Genomic DNA, 26,771 nt, shown 5'->3' with positions numbered 1-26,771 from the left:
GTTAGCTTATTTATAACAATGCAAGATGTCCTGAGAATCCACAGTTTTGATTCTCATGCTTACACAATGCTTTAAGTGTTAAAAAAATATAAATAAACGGGCAAAAAATGTGACTTGAGATGTAAAACCAAAATGAATAAGATCAGGTAACAGTTTCAGCCTAATAATTTGACCTAAATGAAACCATTTGAAAATTATGAGATATTTACACCTCACAGGATATGAATGAGGGAATGTGCACAATTTGTAAACTGCGTGATCTCTATCAACTTTTGTCCTGTGTAACACATTATTGCAAACCATTCTATGAGTCCATAATTCATTTGAATCTTTTATTTCATGTTTCTTAGAGAAATAACCTTTAGAAGGCTAGTGCTTGATTCAATACTCTTATTCACCAGTAGCATTTCACATAAATTACAAAGTTAGCGCACTGTTTAAGTTTACATGATGTTTTCTATTACTTAATTTATGTATAAATTTCTTGTAGTCAGAGAGACTGACCTAGGCATACTTCTCAACATCTTAGCACAAGAAATCTGGACAAAGCTTGAAATGGGGGGGGGGGGGACAAAGACCGAAAGAGTTGCTCCTATAAACTGACAATGTTTCTAGAATAACAATATTTGTGTTAGCATGCATATTCTTAAGGATATGAGGTCTGAAACTCATATATATGACATTATTCAATGACTTTAATCTACAGTTATTTCCAGAAAACGACAGATTTTATGAGGAGCAGACCGAAAATATGAGGCAAAAATCTGGACAGTTGAGAATTATGTCACCTAGGACTAGATCAGAATGTGAGCTTATGATACTGTCTGTGCTCATCAGAGTCTCAAGGAATAGTCAGTATTTTACCATTAAATAGTCAAGACCTTGCTTGGAATTGCCTAAAGCATTTTAAAGACGTCTATAAGCACATTTGATGTGAACTGCTTAAAAATGAATAAGACAAGGAAATGCTTATGTTAAATATATATGGTAAAGCAATGTTGTAATAATGTACTTCAGTCATTTTTAAATAATAAGTAAGAGTATGCTTCAGCATAGTAAATCATATGCTTTTTAAACAATCATATTCCCAAGATTTAACTGGGAGCAGCAGCCAGAATGCTAAGAACACATTCTTCCTCTAAGTGGGTTTACTTGTATTTGGTACATCAGATCAAAACAGTCAATGTACATAACTCTATTTGCTATGCCTATAGTATAAAATCAAGCCACTTACTTTCTCCATGTGTAACACCCATAGTCCATCAAAATTGTAGCCACTTGCTGTTTCCAAATTGTGGCTCAGGCACATGTGTAGATTCACAGAAGAACGTGAGGAATTACAGCTGATTGCACACAGTTTATAGCCACTTCATTCTGCCTGTAAAATGACAAAGCATAATAATAATGGTTGTGTTAGAATTATGCACATGTAGGTGGAGTCTGACAGTGGTAGAGCAACTACCTGTTAGCAAGCCCAGTACAAGAAGCAAGACATCAAGGAAGTAGAAATGCTGATCTTTTAACTGACTGTCAGATCTTGTTATGATAAATAACTCGATTTCCCATGACAGCATGAAACCAATCAGAGAAGCATTACTCGCTAAGCAATCAAAACACAGATCAGAAATTAGATAAAATGTAACTTAACTAGGCACTAAAAGTATATAATGATTTAAAAAATGTGTACCATCTCTTTGTCTTATGTACTGAATTTTGCAGTTATTTATGTTGTGAGTTTTCATGGCTAGCCTGCCATTATAAAACATAGTTCATTCATCCAGTAAGAATCAGGAAGGCACTGAAGCATAAATGCAGCATTTACTGCTAAGCAATTTGAAACATGAACTGAAATAAGCAAGTATTAGTGCTGGAAGCTTAAGAGCATTAAGGAAATCACACACACACACACACACACACACACACACACACACACACACACACACACACACACAAATACAGGAAAAACCCTGTGCTTAGGATGTTGTAAGCAAAGAAATGTTATTTAAACCCCAACTAGGGTAGCATCTGTCCAGGGATTCTCTTCTAGTGTCTAGGGATATAAGAAGTTTGCCAAGAGGCTTTTTGCAGATAGTCAGCTGCCCTAGATGATACTCCTGTTTTCCCTCAAACTGTTGATGTGAAGATTCGTGTGCATTTGTGTCCTTATTGGAATAGCACTGGACACATTTATTTAGGCATGCAGTGAAATGTGCTTATGTTAAGATAAGGGATGTATTATGGCTTAAAGGATTAAAGTGCTGTTAATGATCTGTTTCCTGTAGTCCAGTGGTGCAAGGTTTGATTCCCTCAGCTTCCATTGCCTGTGTGACTCTGAGTAAGTCACTTAATGAGACACTGTTCCCAGGCTGTTTGAAAAAGGTCCATGGAAATCAGTGCTCTACCTTGGAAAATAAATGTAAATAAATGCCACAAGAGCAGCAGGATGACTTGAGCTATTTATCTCCTTATCATCCCAAATAGTCCCCAGTGATATTAATCACCTGATTCTAGAATTTACTTAGATTTTGATAGGCAGTGTTTCCTAGTATTGTATTAGGCCAATACAATATGCCCAATTCCAAAAGACCTGTTGTAGATACACCCAGCATAGGCCACTTACAATGACAGTAGGTCTTTTGGAACCTGACCTCCAGTGTAAGCCTGTTTATAGATAGGCCTTACACTAAAATAAGTCACTTACAATGAGAGCAGGTCTTTTGGAATCTGACCCAGTGTCTCTTTTCAGGTTTGATGTAATTATAGTTTTCTTCTTTTATTCAATGTCATTTGACTTGCATATTTCTTAATTTGTCTTGTTTGCCTGGCTATCCTCTCCAGTCATGTGGCTGCTATGTTTACAGTTGCAGAGCAGTTCTTAAATCTTGGCAATCAGTCAGCTGTGATGCTAAACAGGCATTGTTTGCATATGTCATATAGTGGTACAGTGGATAGCACTGTTGCTTCACAGCAAGATGTTCTCTCGATCGATTCTCAGCAGGGGTGCCTTCCTTGTGGAGTCTGCATGTTGTCCCTGTGTTTGCATAGGTTTCCTTCTGGTACTCCAGTTTCCTCCCACATTCCAGACATGTAGTAGGTGGATTGGACACTAAACTGGCCATAGGTGTGAGTGTGCATGAGACTGTGTGATATGGAAGAACAGCCATGGCAGAGCTAGCCACCTGGCAGTGTGAACCTTGGCTGTAGATGATGTCTCTGTTGAAGTTGAACCCCAATCCCATGCGCAACAAATGGGAAAAGGGGCTGTGGATGGATGGGATAAACATAGCAGCAGCAGTACTGGAATTCTATATACTTCTAGTCTTCCTTTTATAACATTATGATCATTGAACACTTGTATAGTTTTGTAAAAAAATCTATTGTTCATTTCCATAATCACTTACCGGCTTTTTGTTGTTGCTCCTTATGAATATGCTTCCTCAAAAGATGAATTTGTAAATTTAATTTATGACCTTGAGGCTTAACATTAAAAAAATATGTATCTGGATGGTTGTCAACTTATTACTTTTACTGACTTGACACCCATTTTCACATTGTTATATATGCTCTGATTAATTATTATTTAATTATTTCAGCGGCCTAGGTCTGAATAACAAGAAAAATAAACTACTTGCAATTCTATAGTGTAACATTTTAATAAAATAACTAGGCACTTAAATGATTTGCAATGGCACACAGTACTGAGATGCTTTACTGTGTATGTACAACCATTTAAAAGAATGATATTCTTTTAATACACATCACTGCAGTATTTTAAGATTATTTTTGGCTTCTTCAAGAAAAAAGGCAATTAGTCAAATAGAGTATTAGCTGCTCACCAGTACACAAGGATTATTTAAATGGATTTCCTTCACCTAGACCTAATATGCTCACACCCTAGTGAACCAGCTAGTCTGATCCAGTTTTTAATTCAGAATTTTGTATTCATTTTTTAGCATACCCAAGTATTTCCAGGATCATACCTTGAAACGCATTGCGACTGTCATTCAGATCTGTTGTATGGGAAATGCAGCTTTAGAGCTATCCATCTATTAGCAGTCCTTCAAGCTGAATCTCTGCACTGTCCTACAGTGCAATCATAAGCCTAGCCAGAGTGTGTTTGACTTTCGCCACCCTTTTAAATTTGTAGACTGTGCCTTTGAATAGTAGGTCACAGAAGATAGCCCTTTTATGGTTAGTTTATTGTGCCCCTGTCTAGCAGGGACCCAGAAGAGATCCCAGCGGTAAACTTATGATCTCCCATCCACTCGTCAAGATTTCTCTTGAAGAGGGTCAGTGAGGGGCTCTGCCCAACTTGGACTGAGATTTTGTTCCAGAGCGAAGGGAGTCTCTGAGATATGAATCTGCCCCTCCAGCATGTCCTATTTATTTCTGTGCTGAGGTTTAAGTCTCTGGAGCGTGTAGCTCTAAGGGATTTGGATTTCCTGAGGTGGAGCATGTCCATTAATTCTAGGTTGAACATGGCTTTATATGTCAGGCACAGATCGCCTCTGAGTAGGCGGTAAGCAACTGAGTAGAGCTGGAGTTTCTTTAGCCTAACTGCATAGGGCATCTGTTTGAATCCCTTGATCCTCTTAGTGAGGTACTTTTGGGGTCTTTCCAGTTGCTGCAGGTGTCGGGTAAGGTACATCCCAAATGGGGCATTGTATTCAATTATGGGCCTGATGAGTGATGAATAGAGGGGCACAATGACCTCTCTTGATCTAGATGTGAAACCTTTCGTGATAAGGTGGGCTATATAGAAGGTCTTTCTAACCACTTTGGCAACGTGATTGTCAAAGGAGAGATTACTATCTACTTGGGTCCCCAAGTCCCTAATTACTTCCTCCGTACTTAATGGATTACCTCCTATGTGGTAATCTGTGGGCACTTTGTTTTTCCCAAAGGGGATGACTATGCATTTTTTGGCATTTAGCTTCAGGCCATGGCTCTGGCACCAGTTATCTGTCTCTGTGAGACCCTTTTGGGGGATGCTTGTGTCAGCTGGAGAGTCTATTATGGCACCCAGTTTGCAGTCATCTGAGAACTTGGTCAGCCAAAGTCCTCCCATGTTTGCCTTTACCTCAGAGAAATAAATACTGAGCAAGAGAGGTCCCAGGACTGAACCTGTGGGATGCCACTTGTGACTGGTTTATAGTCTGACAAGGCACCTGCAATTCTGACCATGTGAGCCAGTTTGCAACCCATCTTGTGACATAGGGGTTGATATTTAAGCTGGTGAGCTTATTTATGATGCCGGAGTAGAGCTGGAGTTTCTTTAGCCTAACTGCATCGGGTTGGGATGGTGGCCTAATGGTTAAGGTGTTTGCCTTACAAACACAAGGTACATGGTTTGAATCTCACAGGGGATAATTGGCTAGGCATAAAATGGCTCACAAGGGCAGTTAGCCTAGTACTAACATATGAACCATATATATGAACCTGAGTGGGGTATTGTGTCGAAGGCTTTTGCGAGGTCCAGGTAGGCTGTGTGGACTACTTTCCCTTCATCTATGGCCCTGGTAACCGTTTCAAAGAAGTCGACCAGGTTTAAGAGGCAAGATCTGCCCTTAACAAAGCCGAATTGGGTAGGATCTAGTGTCTGCAGGTTCCCGATGTCATTGTTTATGAGTTCCATGATGATACGAGCCATAGCTTTGCAGACCAGGCTAGTCAGGCTTATAGGGCAATAGTTTCCGGGGTCTGTTGTGGCACCTCCCTTGTGGAGTGGGACCACTGCTGCAGTACGCCATTCCTTGGGTACATATCCTGTACTAAGGCTGAGTTTGAACAGTGACTTTATGTGAGGGTTAAGTTCTTCTTGTAGCTCGTGTAAGACGCAGCCCGGGACACTGTCCGGTCCCATTGATGCTGTGTTTTTTGCTTTGGAGAGGGCAGCTCTCACCTGTTCATCTGTGATGTCTGGGAGGCTACACTCTGTTGGGATGTAGATTTGCTCTTTTGGGGAGGATGGGGGGGGGAGAAATTTGCACTGAACCTGTCTGCCAGGATGTTGGCAATGTCTGTGGGTTCAGTGTATTTTTTTTCATTTTGCACTAACTCAGAGCATATCTGGGAGTTGCCCCCCCAGGTTCCTGACATAACTAAAGAATGCCTTGTGATTGTCTTTAGTGTCTTGTGCAGTTTTTCTTTCGAAGGTGGCCTTAGATGATTTTATGAGGGATCGTAGCTTCTTGCTAGTACTGATCAGAGATGCCTTCCCTTTTTGGGATTTTGCTCTATCATGTAGTAGCTTTCTCCTTTTGTTGTATAGCTTATTTATGGCTGGGGTCCACCAGCCAGGTCTCCTGTCTTTGGAGGAGTGAGTCTTGGTTTTATTTGGGATGGCACGATCCATACATTCCTGTAGGTGTCCATAGAATGCGTTTGTAAAGGATTCAGCGGTTTGAACCGTATTTTCTACTGGCCCGGGGGCTTTGAAGGATCCCACCTCGGTTTTGAGAAGTTCTTCACTGTGGTTATCTTGGCTGGGGGTGGGGATAGGATATGGATGTCCAGTGAGATTAATTTATGGTCTGACCTTACCAGAGGGGTATACCTCTGGTGTGGAACATAGAGTCCCAGTGTTGGTGATGACCAGGTCCAATATGTTTTCCCCTCTTGTGGAGGTGGTGACCAGTTGTTCCATAGCATTTGAGTTTATAAATTCTAGGAACCGTTGGGCGAGGGTGTGTGGGCTTGAGTAGTTTACCCAGTCAATGTTTGGGTAGTTGAAGTAACCCAATATAATGGTGTTTGGATTATGCGTTATTTAGTTTTAATGTAATACATCCTGTACTATTGGTATTTGTTATATCAAATGCCTTCTTATTTATCCATTGTCAAACCCAGACTTAACAAAAAGACAAATTGTATTCTGTATGTGCAAGCGACTTTATTCTCCCATAATGTTGACAGTTGGAAATGTCTGTTCAAATTTTAACAAGGAAAAATGTCTTGGATTATCCAGCTATAATATGACCAAGAAAAAATCCCTCACCAGAGTTATAATGTTATCAACTCAAACAAGATGACTAATCCAGGAATAAGTAAAGGTACGAACAGACAGTTTTCACCCCATTATGATTAGGACTTGTCCCCTGTTGTGGCTTAATAAAGTCATCTAGTCAAATCTGAATGCAGAGCAGATGTCCTAGATCAAGTTGTAGGTGGACCAAGATATTCTTAAATGTTCTTATTAAAAATAAATATTTTCCTTAGATGCTTCTCCTTCTGGTTCATGTTGGTTGAAAACAGATTTGGTAATTACATTGGCTATTTTTATGGAAAAGGGCATACCTTACAAATGTTCCTGATTTTTCAGGACATCTCTAATTTTGCCTCATATTTTTGCCAGGTCCCTTGTAAAATTTTTGATTTCCTGACAAATCACTTAGGATTACAGTATGGAAAGTAGAGAACAGACAAAAAAGCATAAAGTAAAGTAACAGGATAAAAAAATAGGATGTGGCTTTTAATATATACAGATTATATTCCCCTTATACCACTGCTGACCTAGTTCATTCGCCAGGACCCGGTTATATATAGTAACAGCACCCATACTGCCACAAATAGGATCAAAATGCTGCCCTCTAAGAAAACATCAGTCCCATTGTTTTGCCTTATATTTCTTTCTCTAAGCTCCCTAAAAATAAAATAAGACCACAATCTATGTTGCTGAATGACTACTGGTAGCAATGATCTTATTTCTTAGATGCTTAACCCCACATAAAGCATGCATGTTACAGATAGGAGTGAAGTTAGCACAGTACTATATAAGAAGCATGCACTAAGAATACTTACAGAGTACGTAAGCACATGAAAGCTCTCAATAATCTCCTTAGCCTTTTAGGCTCTTCAGTTCAAAACTAAAATGACTGATGCAGTAAGAGACATTAATCCCAGATTAGTCTTTGCCAAAACAAAAACAAGGAATTACTTCATCAGTTCTCTTTTGTATTATCATTTCTTGACACCCCCCCCCCCCCAACAACCCTGATCTTGAGACATGAGATGTCCGGGGTGTCTAGTTGTACAACTACCATGAAGGTATGTGTATTGGAAATTTGACAGACAGACATAGGTATTAAATACACATTCATATATGTATATAGTTTTTTTTTTAATTAAAATTCATATACCAAATGGAGAAACCTGATACAGCTGTTTGAATAATAACGTATTGGCAAATAAAAGAACAAAGCATGGCTGGATTACCTTTTGATGTTAAAAGTAAATTTGTTCAGCTGGTAAACCAGGTGTAATATTTCAGATTAACTCACTTTTCAGTGAAAATCGGTCTAGTTAACTCATTTTCAGTTGAATAGCTGTTATAAAGTACACTCGTAATCTGGAGCACTGATATGACAGCATCTTCTCTGTGTGGTTGCTTTTTGTTCAGTTTCTGGCACACAGATTTGGCTTTGTCAGTTAGTACTAATATGTTGTAAAATCCCATCACTTTTGCTAGGAATTCTTTTCTTAAAATGTAATATCAAGCATTACCTTATGACCTTTATTCATTGTATAAAATGTCCGTTTTGACACAAACATTCCTCAGATGTTCATTGATTTTGCTCTTCATTTTTTCACCATTTTTCATTAACATTTTGTTAATTTAAACAATTTTCAGAAACAAGAAAATACTGATGGTCAACAACCAAATCTTGATCACTGTTCAGACATCATTGAAGAATGTGGCAAGAAAGCTCTACTTAAAGGGAGAAATTGAAAAGCACCATCTTAAAAATGAAAAAAAAAAAGTCTTGTGATCTCTGAACTGTAAAAGCTACTTTATTATGTTAACTTTTTTGTACATGCAAACTATATACATCTCACTTTTTCCTTGTAAATAAATTACAAATTATTTTTCTAAAAAAATTATTATTGTCTCTCATTTGGTCTATGCTTTTTATTTAGAAATATTTTGCTTCTATTTCATATATTTTTTTTTTTTACAAAACACTGAATATATGCCACTGTTTTTCCTTGCAAATAAATTACAAGTCATTTTTAAAAGATGTATTATTTTCTCTCATTTGGTATACATGTTTTATTTAGAAATATGTTGCTTCTATTTATTTTTTTTACAAAAGACTGAATCTGTTTTTTTCCCTCACTCATTCTCTCTCTCTCTCTCTCATATATATTTCCCTAAGCTTAAAACCACACTCCATTCAATATTAAATGGTATATACTTACAGCACACACTTCTTAGCATGCTCTGCTGTAGTTGTGAGAGGAGGCAGGTACCCTTCTTCACATTTTCTGGGTGTTTTCAGATTGGTTAATTGGGGCATTCATTCTTCTGCTACTTCTGTCCCATCCAGGCCACACTCACCCGTTAAGCCCCATCGTGACATGATTCTCCCCTCCTGAATTATTTTCTGATGTCCAGTAAGAGGAGCATGAACTCCTGTAGCCCTTGCTCATATAATTTCTTCCCAAATTCTTGTTTCTTTCTGGTGATTTTCCTTTGAAGTTCTTCCAGCATCCTGACATCCCTTTCCCTGAATGGCCTTCAAAACTTACGCAGTACTCAAGGTGTAGCGTAAGCAGAGCCTACTACTGCAGACACATTCTCTCAATGCTTCTGGAGTTCATCTTCCTAAGGATACATCTAAGCATTCCTTTTGCTGCTGCTTCCCTCTCCCTTTGCTTTTGGTTATTTAATCCAGGTGTGATCAACATAGAAAGATCACTATTAAAATCAGTTCCACTTCCCAAGCTGATAAGTTACACCAGCCTTTTGTGGACCAAATGCAGTACTTTGCATTTTTGCACTGAAGTTCCTGTAACCACTTGATTGGCCTTTCCACATCTTCCCTTAAATTGCCCTCTAGTCAATTGCTCCTCCTATTTGTACATCATCAGAAGAGTCTGAGCCTGTTCTCTCAGGTATGTCTGAAATGAACCCATTGAAGAATACTGGGCTTACAGCAGATCCCTGTGATAGTCACTTTTCTTATTCCTGATATTGTCCCTCTCACTGCAACCATCTGTGTCCTCCCCTTTAAGCATACTGTAATTTAATTTCTCAGTCTTGGCACTACATAAACCCCATCTGTATCAATCAGACACCTGTATGGGACCTCATTAAAGACCTTCATAAAGTCCACCCAGTACTTCCTTGTCAAGCTCAACTGTAAGCCAGTCAAAAAATCAGAAACTCTATTACATTTGGCTGACAGCTCCCTCTAGCCATGAATTTATATTAGTTTCTGTCCTCGAGACTCTTGTCCCCAGGACAGAATTTAGCCTTACCTTCAAGATTTTCTCCATGACATTCTCTTGTCATGGCTGCTACACTAATAGCACTGAAATTCTTTATATATGTCATGGTTGCTACATTAATAACCATGAAATTATTCAAAATGTTCCTTTCTCCCATTGTTTTATATAAGGGTGCCACATTTACTATCATCCAGTCCTCAGACACTAGTGCACTAGCCAATTATCTGTTGAGGATCTGTGTCAGGGGAATATATCATGACACTGGTCGGATTCCTGAGGGCCATGAAAGACATCTGGTCTTTGTGCTTTATGCTTCGTAAAGGCTGCAAACTTCATCTATACCCCCTTCTTTTCTATCCTGGCATCTTTCCCCGCTATCTCCTCATGGCTTTACCTCCATCTCAGCATAGAAGTTTCTTCTTGCTTTCGACTGTAGAGACTGAAGTACCAATAATTTTTAAAATTTTCATGTTCTTCAATGAGTTATCTTCCATCTTTGCTCAACCTAGGTAGGTCTGCCATTCAATCCCTCCTTTCTATATTATACATCATAAGGCACATATTTCTGTTCTCAACAGATTTTTTTTCCATCCTGCTAATTTCTGTGTACATTGCTTCCTCTACCATTCGATTCTTTCTTTCCACCAGCTGCATGGCCTATCTCTTGTTTAATTGTTAAAAAATCAAACTCCTGTGATCCCATATCGACCTTCCTTTTTTGCATCTTTGTCTTTATCAAACCTTTCTCCAAGACCATGAGTGCTCTATCCCTGAAACACTTCCATAGATCCTTTATTCCATGAGTGCTCTATCCCTGAAACACTTCCATAGATCCTTTATTTCCTCATTTTGATACCAATATCCTAACATATCTCTGAATATCTTCTCAAGATAAGCATAATCCACTATCCTAAAGTCATACACTTCCAACATTGTCTTTGTATTCTTAACCTTATGCTTAAACACAGACATACATGATCATTGTCTGTTAAAAACATATTTGCCTGAACATGCATGACCCCCTCACCCTTGGTTAAAATCGCATGCTGAATTCTTTCCTTTCTGGTATAGTCTTGGACTAGCTGGCTGAGCCATTTATGGTTCATAAACTCATTCCATCTAAGTAAGCAGTTTGTAAATAATTTTCTGCATATGCTTTTCAGACTCCTCCCTTCCCCCTTTCTTTACTTCAATATTGTATATATTAGTCAGCAAACCACCTGATTATGTAATTATTTTAAACTATGAATACTTTTTCTATCATGTCAGTGACACACTGCTTCAGAAGTTATGATTACTAAAACTGTTTACTGATACTGCTACCAATTATTGCTTATTAACAATGACACATTTATAGCTTAACTTTAGAAGACCGAATTGTACAATTTGTGGAGCAAGCTTACATTTTATCATGCTTTGAAGTTTTCTCATGTTTTACTACACTCCCTATGCAGACCCTGAAAATGTCCCACTTTGATCAGTATTTTACTCAGGTTAACAAATGGAAAATAAAAAGAAAGGAAACGGAAACCTACTTCTCTGTTTTTCCTGCAGACTTGCATCTTCCAGTCAGATCTCCCATGAACATTACCCCCTTCTTCCCACTTCACTCTTTTATTCTCTAATCCAGTCTGTAAACTTTACCAGTATGCAGAAAGGCCTGCTATTAAGTCATGTGTTCATTAGCATACAAAGAGCCTTTATGTTAGTAGATCATTTGAGTGTGACACGCTAAATGGAATAAGTGGGCTTTGGAAAGGGTATGACTAAATAGTTAAGGAGCTGTCCTACAGACAGAATTAACCAAATGTAATCTGACAGGTAGCTACAAACCCAGGCTACCACAGGGCTCAGTCTTGGGCACTTTGTTGTATGGCATTTTCCACAATTAGTTTACTCTGGTTCTACAAAGGATTGAATCCACACTGTAGACAGATTAAACCATTCTCCTCAAATCAGGCAAAGCAATTCAAAATGTCCAAAAGAAACCCCAGATGGACTTTCAAAACTTCAACAAATTATTGTGAATTTTAAAATACTGATAGCCATGTCATTTGACTCGCCACAAAGGCAGAAGGATGCTCCTGCCATCTCAGTAGAGGATTTGTTTTTCCAATTTGTTCAGCTACAGCAGCATAAACATCTGGGAGCATGATTTTACTCAACCATGTCTTTCAAATATCACACCGATGCTAATGTAGACAAAGTCCTGAAACAGCTTAGATATTCTGACATCTTAATGTTTGACTCTGGGTAGTTCGTTGGCATAATTCTTTTGATACCCAAAGTAGAGTATGCTCTTCCTCTAGTTGTCCTTAATTCCACCTATAATGCATAGCTACTGCAGACCATGGCCAATAAAGTTGCTCATTTCATTAATTCAAGCTGATCACTTTGAACAGCCTGCAGAAGGCTAAATGGCCTCCAGTTACAGTGTTGGTGATACTTCTCTTGGTCACATTTAATGAACTCTACAGCCAGAAACTGGGGGGAAAAAAACATTTTTAAACTTACATTTTTTTTGTTCAGTACCACACTAACATCTCTGCAGCACTGCAAATAGTTACTATTTTTTTTAACCCTAACTTATTCAATGGGGCAGACATGATTATGCCTATTGGCTAACATTTTGTTTCTTCCCCATGCACTATGCATTCTCAAAAAATGACTACCATGTACTGACCTCTCATGCAAGATTTCTTTTGCATTGAGTTAGAATTGCAGTAGTCTTAACTACTTCTTACTGTGAGAAACCCTTAGCATGGTCAGAGGCTCTGTTTCTATGACACTTGGCAGGTTTGTGTTCTTTTTCATGGTTTGAAAAATACTATAATAAAGTCCTTTCTTTCATCTACAACACAGAACTTAGATTGTTTTTGAAAAACTAAGAATGAGATAGCTACTTGTTTAGTCTATTTCTGTTATGGGTATCAGATTCTCTCACGCTGAGACCATAAAGCAGTAGCAAATATAAATTTTCAAGAGCTTAGAAGGTTTATGGTCCCAGAAGAGGCACATAGATGTAAATGAAAGTACCCAATAAAATCTGTGAATTCCTGGAAGTACAGTTGTGTAAGTTGAACTTACCGTGACAGTAGATGTTCGATTAATCACTGCAGTAACATTAGCAATACAGGTTATATCCTGCCAAGAATATAATAGCCAGCCAGCTTCCAAAGCTTCAGGGTACTGTATGTGCCCAAACTGTCAAGCAGCTTCAGCTGAGCTGCCTAAAAGACAAGTTTGTGCACAAAACCCTTCAGAGCTTTCCTGCCAGTACATACAGAGAGAGAGGATGAGCCCTGAAAGGACAATGTTAGGAACAACAAAAATTAAATGTCCACACCCTGGCATAAAAAAACACAAAAAAATAAGAGAAGGAGTGGCTATGGGAGCAGTGATCATCTGAAAATCTACTGTTATGCTAAGTTCAACAAGTAGAAGAATCTGGGAGCTCCTGGAGAATGGTCATAGCAAAGCTTGAACTGGACCTAGAGGAGAAATCAAGCTTAAAATGCTTTGTGAAATTATGTACACAGGACCAAATAGCAGCTTCTGGAATACAACCCTTTCCAAAAAGCAATAGATAAAGCCAAGGCCCTGGTAGAGTGAGACTTGATCCTGCCAGGCATTGTTGTTATGGAGAATATAACAAATGGTAATAGCCTTAGACAACCATTTGGAAATAGCCTTCTTACCTTCACAAGAAATGAACAACTGATCCAATGATCTGAAAGATTCACTTCTGTCAAGATAGTCCCTGAGCTGCCTGTGGACATCCAAGGTATGGGGTATCCTTTCTCCCTCATCTTTAGGTACATGAAAGAAAATGGGGAAATAGACAGTTTGGCTTAAAATAAACTTGGATTCCACTTTAGACATAAAAGAAGGATTAATTCTCATAGAAACTCTGTCTCTGTAGCCAGCCTCTTATGCAAAACCACATCCCAAAACATTTTAACATGAGAATGCATTGAAAGAGGAGGATCCATGGACAGACATGCCAAAATGGCCAATAAATGAACCTTGATGGAGGAGAATACATTTGGTATTCATAATCTCAGCCTATGCCCCAGAGCAGGGTTGTGATAGTAAGGAAAAGAGTGCATTCAGACAGCAGTTGCAGGACCTACTAGATAAAGCAGGACAACATGGATTGTTGTTGATAATGGGTGACTTGAATGCACATATCGGGACAGACAGAACAGGATATGTGGACTGCCTGGGTCCAAATGGGTGGGGTAACAGGAATAAAGAAGGAGAAGCCATTCTAGACTTGTGTCTCGCAAATGGCTTGATAGTAGCCAAAATATGGTTCAGAAAGAGAGACAGTCACAAGATCACAAACAAGAATAGCCAACATGCAACTCAGGTAGACTTCCTCCTTGTAAAGAAAAGGCACTGGGTAGAATCCATAATTGCTAAGTCACCCCCAGTGAAACAGTCAGCCCACAGCATAAACCACTAGTTGCCACAGGCAGCTGCAAGCAGTGGTCAGAGAAGGCTCTAAGGTCAACAGGGACCAGTCTGAAGACCTGGAAGTTGACTGGAGAGAAAGTACAACTGTTCAAGGAATTACTCAGGGCTCTAGCATCCCAAGAAGAGGAGGCAATAGGTGGAGTTGAACAAGAATGGCAGCACCTAAAAACAGCATGTGTTAGGACTACAGAAAAGATATGTGGCCAAGCGAGGTATGGAAATAAAGTACATAAGGAAAGCTGGTGGTGCAATGCAGATGTCCTGGAAGTCATCAAAAGAAAGGAAGAGTGCAGGAAGAAGTAGGAGATAAAAAACACTTACCAGGCTAGGAAGGACTACTGGTTGGCTAACAAAGAAGCTAAGAAAAAAGTTGCAAGAGCAAAGAATAGGGCATCGGAGATACTCCATAAACTTCTGGAAAGTGATTCAGCAAGTGGCACAAAGAAATCATAACAGGTTGCAAGGCAAAGACAGAAAGATAAAGAAGATAGTCAGGCACCCTTCATAAGGGATGTCAGCAACAACCTGCTTACCAGAACACAGGACATCAAAGGCATATGGAAGGATTATTTCCAGCAGCTTCTGAATAAAGAAAACCCCACATAAGCTATACTGCCCCTAGAAACAGCCTACAATGAGAGAAGAAGAGGAGCTACCCTAGAAAAAGTAAGAACAGCACTAAGGAAAATTATGTCAGGGAAAGCAGCAGGCTCACATGAGGTCACAGCAGATATGATAAAGATACTGGGTGAGATGGTGAGAAATGGCTCCTGAGGGTACTAATAGCAGTGTGGAGAAAAAGGCATATCCCAGATGACTGGAGAATAAGGATACTAGTGCCAGTGTACAAGAACAAAGGGGACATCCAAAACTGTGGGCAATACAGAGGCATCAAACACCTATCACATTGCATGAAAGTTCTGGAGAGGGTGATTGAGTAGTAGAATGTAAGATGGGCAGTTCAGATTCAGATCAGGATGCAGCACAACTGACCTGATGTCTGCAGTGAAACAGATACTTGAGAAGAAGCTAGAGATGAGAAGAGAGTCCAACTGGGCATTCTTCAACTTGCAGAAAGCATATGACAAGGTCCCAAGAAAGCTGATCTGGGCAGTAGTGCGGTGGTTTGAAGTCTCAGAAACATTGGTTGAATTGGTGCAGGCTATGTACAAGGACCCAGTCTCAAGTATGAACAGTGTTCAGCCACACAGAGGGGCTCCCAGTGGGAGTGGGTATACACCAGGGTTCGATTCTGAGCCCACTGCTGTTCATACTGGTGATGGACTACATTAGCAAACAGGTCGGAGGGGGCAGATCAACAAAGTTGCTGTATGCAGATGATTTGGCATTACAGGCAGACTCTTGAGCTAGAACTTCAGGAAAGTAGAATGGAATGCAAAACTGAAGGCACATGGGATGAAACTAAGCTCAGATAAGACAGTGGTAATGGCAGCAAGTTGGGGAAATCAGAAGAAGCTGAGAATAGAGATAGAAGGGAAGATAGTGGAACAGGTAAATAGCTTCAAGTATCCTGGAGGGGTGGTTGAGGAGAAGGGAAGTCTGAATGAAGATGTCAAAGCTAGAATCAGAGAGGTTGCAGCCAACCGGCATAGAGTGTCAGGTGTAGTCTATGACAGAAGAATGCCAAAGAAGATGAAAAGTAAGGCGCACAAGACAATATTGTGACCAGTATGGCACAGGAAACTGGGCAGTAAAGGCAGAACAGTTGAAAAAGCTAGAGGTGATGGAAATGAAGTGCCTGAGAAGGGTAGTAAGATGCACACTGTGGGTCAGACAAAGAAATGAGGACATAAGAGCAGAAGCCAAAGTAGTTCCAATTGTAGAAAAGATAAAAGAGAACAGATTACAGAGGTTTGGATACATGTTAGCCTGTTAGCCGACAGGTTTTGTGAAAACTTCACTTCCCAGTCTCTGCCACACGTGCCCCATGACGTCCCTATCACCTGTCCCCTACCTTGTATCTCTAATGAGCAGGTTGTAAATGCCCTTTCTAAGGCCAAAAAAACAACATCTGTGGGACCTGATAATATCCCAAGCTGCATCCTACATGGGCTCCAAAAAGAATTAGCAACACCAACTAATCAACTAATAACCTGAGCTCATTTCCTAGATGTCTTTACTTGGCTCAAGGCAGCCTTCACTGTGACAATTGCTTTCTAGAATTTTATCTATTGTGCAACTTCATTGTACCTCCACCTACTGTGCCTGGGATTACAGCAAAGCTGTAGTGTGTAACCTTAGAAATTAAGTTTTATTAACATTTACTTCTCTTCCAGAGAAGAGAGTCAAAGGCTGTATTAAATATTTTAGTTCATGCAAGTATTGTATATTTCTTTGCATAAATAACACTTTCTTTTGGAAGTATTGTCTGAAATGTTTTTTTTTTTCTTTAAAAAATAAAAAATGTTTCTAGTTTCTGAGTTTAGCATAAAAGATTATGGATATGAGCAGCTTGTGAACTTCATTTTGTAGTCCTGGATTTGTTTCTCTCAGTCTTCAGTTGCCTACTATGTGTCTGAGCAAGTCACTTAACAGACAGAGTACTACCTGGGCTGACCCAGAGAAAAGACACTTGAGCCTAAAATGTTTACCTGGTGAGTAAATAAAAAAAAAATAAAATTACAAAATAAACAATACATAAAAATAAAAATGCATTCAAGTGAGTCAGTACAACACAAAAAGGACTGTGTTCTGTTACAGACCCAAGCCTGTTACTGTTTCTTACCAAACAGCCTTCTGACTGTTATGCTTTCACTTTTGCTGCTAACAGGGTGACAAACAGCTGCTTGCAAGTCTCCCTGCTCACATCCCAAGAGGAAAAAAGTCTCTGTGAGAAGCACAAGAAACGCACCCCACTGACTGTAAACACATTCACAGAGCAGTACTGGTTACGTTTATAACCAAGCTGTCAATTATATCTGACATGACAGTCTTGTAGATCCTGTTCTGCATGTAACTTTTGTTCTTACTCAACAATACTGCTTTCTAATCTCAACCTGTCAAACATGCCAACAATTACAGGAATGAGAATACACAGCATGGTTAAGATTGTTAACTCTGTGGTTGTTTAGAAGTGCTCACTTTCCTTCCTTCCCATTCTCGTCTGTTTAACCTAAATCACAGGGAGTGTAATGTGCAACTTTTGACAAATAACTTTCTTGCTCTGTGGGGTAACATTTTGATTATAATTACTTATTTTTCTTTTTAATTTTCTAGTATATATACTATGGTCTTTTGTTCACCAAACTACAACCTTGATCAAACTTAGTCCAAGTGGTATATGCACCCTTAACTCTGAAACCTAAGTAGCTGAGCTCATACCTCCCAAATGTCCCGAATTACTCGGTTTTTACCGAGTTTTGGGGTCCAAATAATGGGGTGCCACGATTCCCGAGTGGCATCCCTTCATTTCCGATTTTTTTTCTTGATTTTTTTTTTTTATTTTTACGCATTGTTTTTTTTTTTCCCCCATTTTAGCTGACATCATTGCGTGCGTGATAACGTCAGCTCACCAGGGCTACCAGCCTGTCCAAATTCAGCTTGCGGTGCACGTTCTGGGTTTCTGGCTGGTTTAAATGCTTTGCGAGCGAGAACGAACCAGCTCATCTGGCTATTTGATTTATTTAGAAGGCTCCAGCTGGAAAGGATTTGCCTGGCTATTTGATTTTCGGCTGGGAACAGATGAAGGCTCGAACAGATGTTTTGCTGCTCGAGGCAAGGATTTATTTAGAAGGCTCGTCGCTCCTTGCACAGAAAGGATTTATCGCTCAGCTGAGAAGTAAGTAAGCTGCAGGAAGGATTTTATCGCTCAGCTCAGAAGTAAGTTACAGGAAGGATTTATCGCTCAGCATTAAGCTGAAACGGTGTGTGTGTGTGTATACGTACAAATATGGGTCTGGTAAAGTTGGTTAAACTGTTTTGTCAGTAGCTTCCCTGCTTAAACTGTATGGTCAAAAGGTGTGTGAGTTAGCCTAAAGTGAAGTGGATTATCTTATATATAGATAGGTATTTATATCTATATATTGATTGTGTATTAAAGACAGAGAGCTGCACAGAGTACGTATACTTAGAAGCAGCTGTACAAAGAGCACTAGCGGAGGGATAACTTCCTGACTGAATCCCAGACAACGTGATAGTGTCTATGATTTTCAGCTAACTATCAGAAGTGTCCTCTCTCTCACTGTCTCCCACTCTTGAACTGCAGCTTTACACCTGTTCTGTTTAATACATCCATTTTATTATTGTATCAATGATTTACAACAGGTTTCATTCATCTCCTTTACACAGTATTAAGGAAATGATGCTCAGAATTACCTTTATAGTTGTGATTTGCGTGTCTGGTTAAGCTCAGACTGTGCATGCCCATTTTATATTAAGCTCAGACTATGCATGCCCATTTTGTAATGATTGTTGCTTTGTTAGTGGCTACAGAGTAAAAAAAAAAAAAGATTCATTTGATTAATTTGTAAACTTGTTGAAAGTATAGCCTTTTTTATAAATAGCATTATCCTCAGTTTCAGTACCCTTTCCTGCTTCTGGTTTACATCTCGTACTGCCACATTGGTTTAACACATGACTTGTTGAAGTGCGCATGCCAAGTCTGTTTTCATTGTGAGACAGTATTGCTTTGTTTTGCAGTTACCTATTCATGTTTGTGCATTGTGCTATAAAATGTAATAATCAAATCCAAATAATCATTGTAGAAGTAAAGCAGTATGCATGCACACAATAGTGTTTATGGTAAATGGGGCAAAATAGCCAGGTAACGGGACACTGGAATGGCTGGGTGGGTGGGGGGGGACTCTGGTGCCATATTTTGGTTGTCTGTTCTTCGGTTTGCATTTGAAAGTTGATATCCCACAATTCCACCGGAGTGGGCATGGTTACATAATTATGTATGCAAATTTGATGTTAATCAGCATACAGATTTGTACCTATTTTTCATGGGCCTTGTCCAAATTTTTGATGTTTCCAGGTTGAGCGGTATGAGCTATTAGATAAATTAGCATGCTCTCCAGCCACATCTAGGGCAAAGTCTATTTAGCATTCTGTACAGTGAGAGGTACATTGGGAGAGGTTGTGAGAATTACAGTTGCTTCGTTCTTGCAGCAAATCACTAATATCCACATGATTTACAATCCACAGTAATAAAAAGTATAATAAAATAAGTTCATTTATCTCTCAGGAATTCAAAATGATGAAAATGATTTAGGAAACTATTAAAATAAATATTTATTTGTTTATTATTCTGGTTTGTTAACCAGCAAGCCTGCTGGGTGGAGTCAATTTACAACAAAAGCCCAGAGATAAAAGTTAGATGAATATAAAATTTACCAACACAATATACATATATTTTTCACAAACACGGGTATGAATATTCTATACATTTTTTAAGCAACATACATGTTATAGTATAACAATGAAAAGAAGTGTCTACAGTAAGTAAACAATTGCTGCCACAAGTCATACACACTGTGATTCATTAACACCTACACTAAGTGTATACTTTTCAGAGTGAACAGACAACACGAGCATAACTCACACCTTCTTTTTCCTAAGTTTAGTTTTCTCACTGATTTTTCTGTAGCTGAAATACCGAAGAGGATTCATGAAGGCTATCACAAAGTGTAGACTACATGTCACTTAGTGTAATCTTTCTGAGTGACTAGAAAGCACAAAAAATATAGGATGTTCTTGAATACAGACCATGTACACAGTGTAGGGGTTAATGAAAATGATGTACACAGTGTCAAGTGTAATATAAGCTTCAGTGTAACATTTATGACACAACTAAAGAAAAACAATCTGGCATGCCAATTTTTATACTGAATGTAGATATAAGTTTGTGACATAGACACATCAAATGGTGAGTAAATATAACTGCAAATGCTGTTCTACTTGGAAGTACAACCAAAATGCAGCTATGCAAAACCTATCCAATGAGACTGGAATTGGGAACCATTGCATACATATTTCAGAAACAGATAATAGTAAAGAATATAGTGCTGCAACTTGATGAGAAAAACAGAAGGTACAGTTGTGTAAAATGCTACCATAACAGTAGATGTCTGAATAGATTACTGTTGAAGTAATGCTAACAAATGGGAGGTAATCTGCCAAATCATATGTCCAGCCAGTTTGCCAATACTTACATGCTCCTTGCTCATGTGCCATATATCGAGCCTTAGACCTTGACACAAAGAATGCATGTTGGTGCATACAGGATATATAGGCACCAAAATCCTCAGAGTTTTTTTCCACAGAAAGTTATTGAGGGTAAGCACAAAGAGGCTAGACTTAAGAAATACAAATAATTGGGGGTGTATGGTAGGCAAATAGGGTTTCCATCTCAACCAAAGGTAAAAAAATATAAAAAGGAGGAAGGAGGGAGGGTGCATAACTGCACTAGTGATCAATTCAAACATCCACTGTTATGTCTAGATTTTATACAGCTATACTATGTTGATATTGAGAACACTGTTGCAGTAATGCTAAGGTACAGGGTGATTTCCAAAGATTTAATGTAGAATCAAAGGGGGATAAGAGGACCTACAGTAGTATCTAGTAACCTTTGGAGAATGGTTCTGGCAAATCTAGCTCCTGCAGTAGAAAGAGTATAGTTTGTAATGCTTAGTAATGATGTGAATGGAAACCTAAGAAGCTGCTTCTAAAACTGACTTGAAATCTAACCCTTTCAGAAAGGACCCCGAGGAGGCTAAAGCTGTAGTACAACAAGACTGTGTCTAAGAAAGATCTAACATGAAAGGAATAATAACAAGGAATGGCAAGGAATATCTGTCTGGCAACAGTTTGCGGAACACTGGAAGACTGTTTTTTTTCATCCACCAATCAGAATTTCTAATTTTGTTTGTTTTATCCATGTAATATCTTAGATGTCTGTGCACATCAAGCAAGTGGAGGAGCCTTTCTCTCTTTTTTCGAGAGTTAGTAAAGAAAGCAAGAAGGTACACAGATTGGTTTAGAGACATCTCTATGACCACATATAGAATGGATTAGAGATGACTAACCAATCAGAATTTCTAATTTTGTTTGTTTTATCCATGTAATATCTTAGATGTCTGTGCACATCAAGCAAGTGGAGGAGCCTTTCTCTCTTTTTTCGAGAGTTAGTAAAGAAAGCAAGAAGGTACACAGATTGGTTTAGAGACATCTCTATGACCACATACAGAATGGATTTGTTTGATGGGTAAACCTATATAGAGGGGAAAAAACAGAAAGAAGGAGAAGACATCAAGGCTTATAACCGAAACTCTTTGCTTTCTATTTACAAAATTTTAAAGAAGCTGAAGTAGCTGGTTCAAAAAGTTGTTAAAGTTAATTTTGGAAGCACATCATTCAGGTCTCAGGGAGAAGGAATAGATTTTCTTGGTGGCCAGATACTTATGTAAGAACTTTTTGACATCTCAATTTGAAGAAATAGGTGGATCTATGGGAAGACAGTTTGAGACAGCTGACCAATGCACTTTAATGGAAGTGTATGCCAGTCCTAAATTGAGCAACCCACAGAAATATTGGTGATTTAAAGGTAACTTTACTTGATAAGGATTCCTCCCTTTCCTATGGCACCAAAAAGAAAATCTTGTCCATTTAGATGTAAATATGGTATTCTGGTTGCAATTTTTAACCTTCTTTATTACCTGTAGCATATCCTTTGAATAAAGATGCCTAAAAGAAATTAAAAGATTATCATCCAAATTGAGACTTTTCAGATTAGGGGTGAATGTAAGAGCACTTCTTTTTTTGCAAGCAAGTCCATCCTATAGGATAATTTGTGGTGATTGTCCATGCACAGCTAAAAGAGAGGAGAGAACCAATGTTATATGGACCAAAAGGAGGTCACCAGAAAAAATCTGGGCATGTCCTTCTGAATTTTTTCTAAAGAAACATCTTTATTAATTTATCACATATGATGTAGTCCATCATACATTTATATAAATGAAAACTACATACACTGACAATTTTAGCTGCAAAATTTATACATTACAAACCATACTGACATAATTGTAGTTGCAAACAGTACACTTCACTTATAATCTATCCATTCATTGTCAGTCAAAATTACATAGCTCATTCAAATCCTGCCTTCTTTTTAACCTTGTTCCTCCTCTGCATGTATTGTTCCTGCAGTTCTGTTTTTTTCCAATGTAATTTGCTCCTACCCTTTTCTAAAAATCCCAATTCCATTTGTTTCATTTCTGTTACTATATTCACTACTTCTAGTATTGGTTTAGACTTTTATTTCCATTTCCTAGTAATTGCTTTTTTGGCAGCCACCATAATTATACTCAGCAAGGCCTTATTATGTCTAGGCAATTCCAGTTCATAGCTCAAAAAATAATTTCCTTAGTTACACCAACTTGCTTACCCAGTATCTGTGACAGAGCTGTCTGCAGGGAATCTTTAAAGTCTGCTAAGTCATTAGACTTCCAGAAAATATGTTCCCAGTTACCTCTTCCTTTCCCATCACAACTCCAACATGTCTACCTCAAGAAAAAAATCTTTGGAGTCTACTGGGGTCTAAAATATATATGTAAACACTTCCAAGCAAAGATACTAAATCTTCTAGACTTTGTTGCATATTTGGAAGATGTATAAATATCTCCCATTGTTTCTTTGTGAATTGCTTATCCAATCTCTCTTCTCAATCCTTCTGACTGATTCTTATAGTTATCATGCAATATTTTGTATAGTCTACTAATTTTCCTTTTTTTAACAGCAGCTTCTGTTCTAGAATCTACTGATAACTCTACCAATGCTGGTCTTTCATGTAGGATCCCACTATTTCTTTCTCTTTGCCTATACTGTAATATCAATCCTTGATAGGGAATGCATTCTATATCCTGTAGTCCAAATAAATTCTTGGGCACTTCCCATACTATTACCTTTCCCTTCCTAATTATTTGCTCTCACTACTTTGGTTCTTTAAACATTTTTCTAATAAGCCCCTTTTTGCCTATTGCCTGTATCCCTAATTGCAGTCGACAGAATCTGCTTTCTCCATTTTCGTGTTGGCTTAAGAGGACTGTTAGACTACACAAAAAGTCAAGAAAATCATACAGAAATTTCACTTTCCTAGTGAAGAATGTTAAGGTTTAACGATAATACAATAAAATGCATCCATTGCCAGATTACAATACAATTTATTAAAAGAAATAACACACACGTGTGGGAGACAGTACTCAGGAAGTCATATCTCCCCAAACAAAAGAAGTCATGGTCTTTTTATAGGAAACTTTAACAAAGTAGTACACTTTATCAGTCATACCACTGCTGGCATCCAGTAGAAACATGCTAACTAATACAGTTCATAATACAGTTTAGTCTTCAGACCATTACTAAATATCAAATAGAAATATGTTAGTTTTAGTAAAAATAGATCTGCAACACCTTATTTACATTTTTAGCTTAGTATGGACCACATTTCTTTTTACCATGTGATTTAGAAAGAATGGTGCCTCATGCTCAGGAAATTTAACTTTACATTCTGTATGTTTCCATGTTTCTACTTATGCTGTGGCAAACATATACACTAACCTTCTAGGACATGTGCACTTTCATTTTAACCCCTTACAATCCCTCATCTGATGCTTAGAAAGTATTACACTCGTATCATAAAGCATCCTTTACACTTTAAGTGTACTTTCATATATTTTCCAAACCTGTGAAAGCTAACTCTTCATTTTCATTTGTTATTTGACCTTCATTGACACAATCTGTAAATGTCACTTTTTCAAAATCACTAACATGCAAATTCTGTAACAATGGGTTAGATCGAGATGTCATTTGGTTATTAAAACTTTACATAAAAATAAAAGCATAAACGCAATCATAATAATAATAGCAATAAGCATAATAAATTTCAACAAACTGCCTCCCCATCCTAAAAATAAATTGGTTAGCCAAGCCCATTGTAAACTATCCACTTCTTTGGTATCTGACAGTTCAGCCACTTTTTGGATGATTTCCAAATGACTATGTATTGCGTGCTCATTATCAGGAATAAATGAACAGCATTCCTTGTGCATGAGCATGCACATACTTCCCTTTGATGCAAGTATGAAATCAAGTGCCATTTGATTTTGTAGTGCTATTGCATGCATGGCACTCAATTCTAGAGTAATCAAATTAACAATTTCAAACATTGTGTTGCTTAACACTTCTAATAGCTTAGAGAACTTTCTCAGCTCCCAAATTGATTACAGTCCCATAAGCAGGTAATATACCAGTCCCAGAAATGCCATCATTACCAAGGTCCATATGAGAAAGTCCTTTAAAAGCTGCTTGTTCTAAATCATGATGATAAATCCACAAAGCATCAACCTTTCCAATTGGATTTTTTACAGTCTGAGTATCTGATGTATTAAGAATTTTCCCTCTGGGCAGGATATCTGCATGTCGAATGGCTGGAAGAAATCTCCCAATATAACAAAACCCAGACCAGTTTGCTAGCAGGCAGGGATATGCTAGACTCTCACAAATAAAATAAAAGTCGTTCAGTATGACCATACCTTTTACTGCACTTCTACTGTACATTTTTCAAGTAATATTACATTTGCTCATTTTACACACAGCAAGTATAACCCTTGATAGTAACTGAAAGTCTAAGTGCAGCAATTTTATTAAATGATGTGACATTATGCCATGAAGCAATTTTACCTAGTACCACTGATGAAAAAACTGTCCTCATATCAACTTCATTTGCAGGTACTGGAAACAATGGGATACCTCCATCATAGGCATTAGGTATGTGGGCATATACCCAACAGTTACTAACATTTAGAGTCTTAGCATATGTATTCAAAGTGACATGAAACGTACTGAAATTTGGACACCAATCTTCTGATTTCTGTCTAGATGTTATTAATCATTTTATTTTTTTGTTAAGAAATTGAACAGTACTTACAGTTTCAGTAGGGATCAGGAAATGTAGTAGTAGAAGAAAAATAATTGCAGTCATCATGGCAACAATCAGATATGAATGCTTAGCTGGGCGGGGTCAGAGTGAGTTTTCAAAAATGTCCTGGCACAAATTTGTTTTGCAATGAATGCACTCCAAACACACTTCTGCTGTTGTAGTTTAGCTCCCATGAGCGGCTCTTGGTCACCTGACTCAGGGAAAATGTCCCCTTCTGGTATCCACACAATATCAGTCGGGTCTGTTCCCAGTCCCTCTGTTTTTTTCTGGTATGAGAGGAAATCGTCATCAGATAAGGCTGCAGAGGGTAGATCGAAGGGAACTGGTTGGCTTCTCTCATTTGGCACTGCTTTTTGGACACGGGAGTTATGGATCCATTTTGGAGATCCTTCAAGTCTAACAGCTGTAGCTGTAATGAGGAGCACCAGGAATGGACCCTTCCATTGAGGCTGGAGAGTGTGTTGTCTGGAGAAGGAATGAACAAACACATTGGTGCATCTACTGGCTGCAGGAAAGGACAATTGTCCCTCCAATGACCAAATTTGACCACAATTAAAATATAGATTTGAATTTGATCCCTGTCCTTGTGAATCTGAGAAATGGTCCTTGACTTTGAGAAAATCTAAATCTATTACATCCCCCCTTCCTCCTCTATTGTTCCCTCTATTAGAGCTGTAAGTTTAATAATTTTTCTTGTTGCTCCTCTTGTCACTCTCAGTTTTCACAAATAAGGGTGTTTGCTAAATATTGAACTTGATTAAGAAGTTCATGAAGCCCCAAACTTGGCCAGGTTAAGCAACCTTTTTAACTGGTCTCAAATTGGGGGGCCAATAAACCATTGACAAGAGCAGCTGAGAGACCACTTGCTGCTGGAACTTCAGCAGGTTTTGTATAACCTGAGAAGGCTTCAAAGGCATCTGCCGTATGCCATAAATAAGGTTAAATTGACTCACCCTCTTTCTATGCAACTGCATTTATCCAGGACCAGCTGGGTACCTGGGGACACACTGCAGTAATAATCTGTAAAAAATGAGTCCTAGCTGCCCGAAAAACTTCTGCATCTGTATGGTGGGGAATAGGGTCTAGCATATTAGCATGATCCCAA

At 38.4% G+C, this 26,771-nt stretch overlaps 1 protein-coding gene across 1 annotated transcript in view; it reads right to left on the bottom strand.

Annotated features, from left to right (window-relative positions):
- The window catches only part of LOC122790284, a 388,810-nt gene that overhangs the window by 135,409 nt on the left and 226,630 nt on the right, over positions 1 to 26,771 (bottom strand). The window contains exon 2 of the mRNA XM_044057786.1: positions 1,235 to 1,378. Coding sequence (XP_043913721.1) covers positions 1,235 to 1,256 — 22 coding nt within the window. The 5' untranslated portion in view covers positions 1,257 to 1,378. The remainder of the gene's footprint in view (positions 1 to 1,234; positions 1,379 to 26,771) is intronic.

This window comes from Protopterus annectens, chromosome 16.part0 (genome assembly GCF_019279795.1).
Source record: "Protopterus annectens isolate FY-2018-M chromosome 16.part0, PAN1.0, whole genome shotgun sequence".
In the NCBI taxonomy this organism is placed as follows: Eukaryota; Metazoa; Chordata; order Ceratodontiformes; family Protopteridae; genus Protopterus; species Protopterus annectens.
This window is presented reverse-complemented; position numbering and strand designations above follow the sequence as displayed.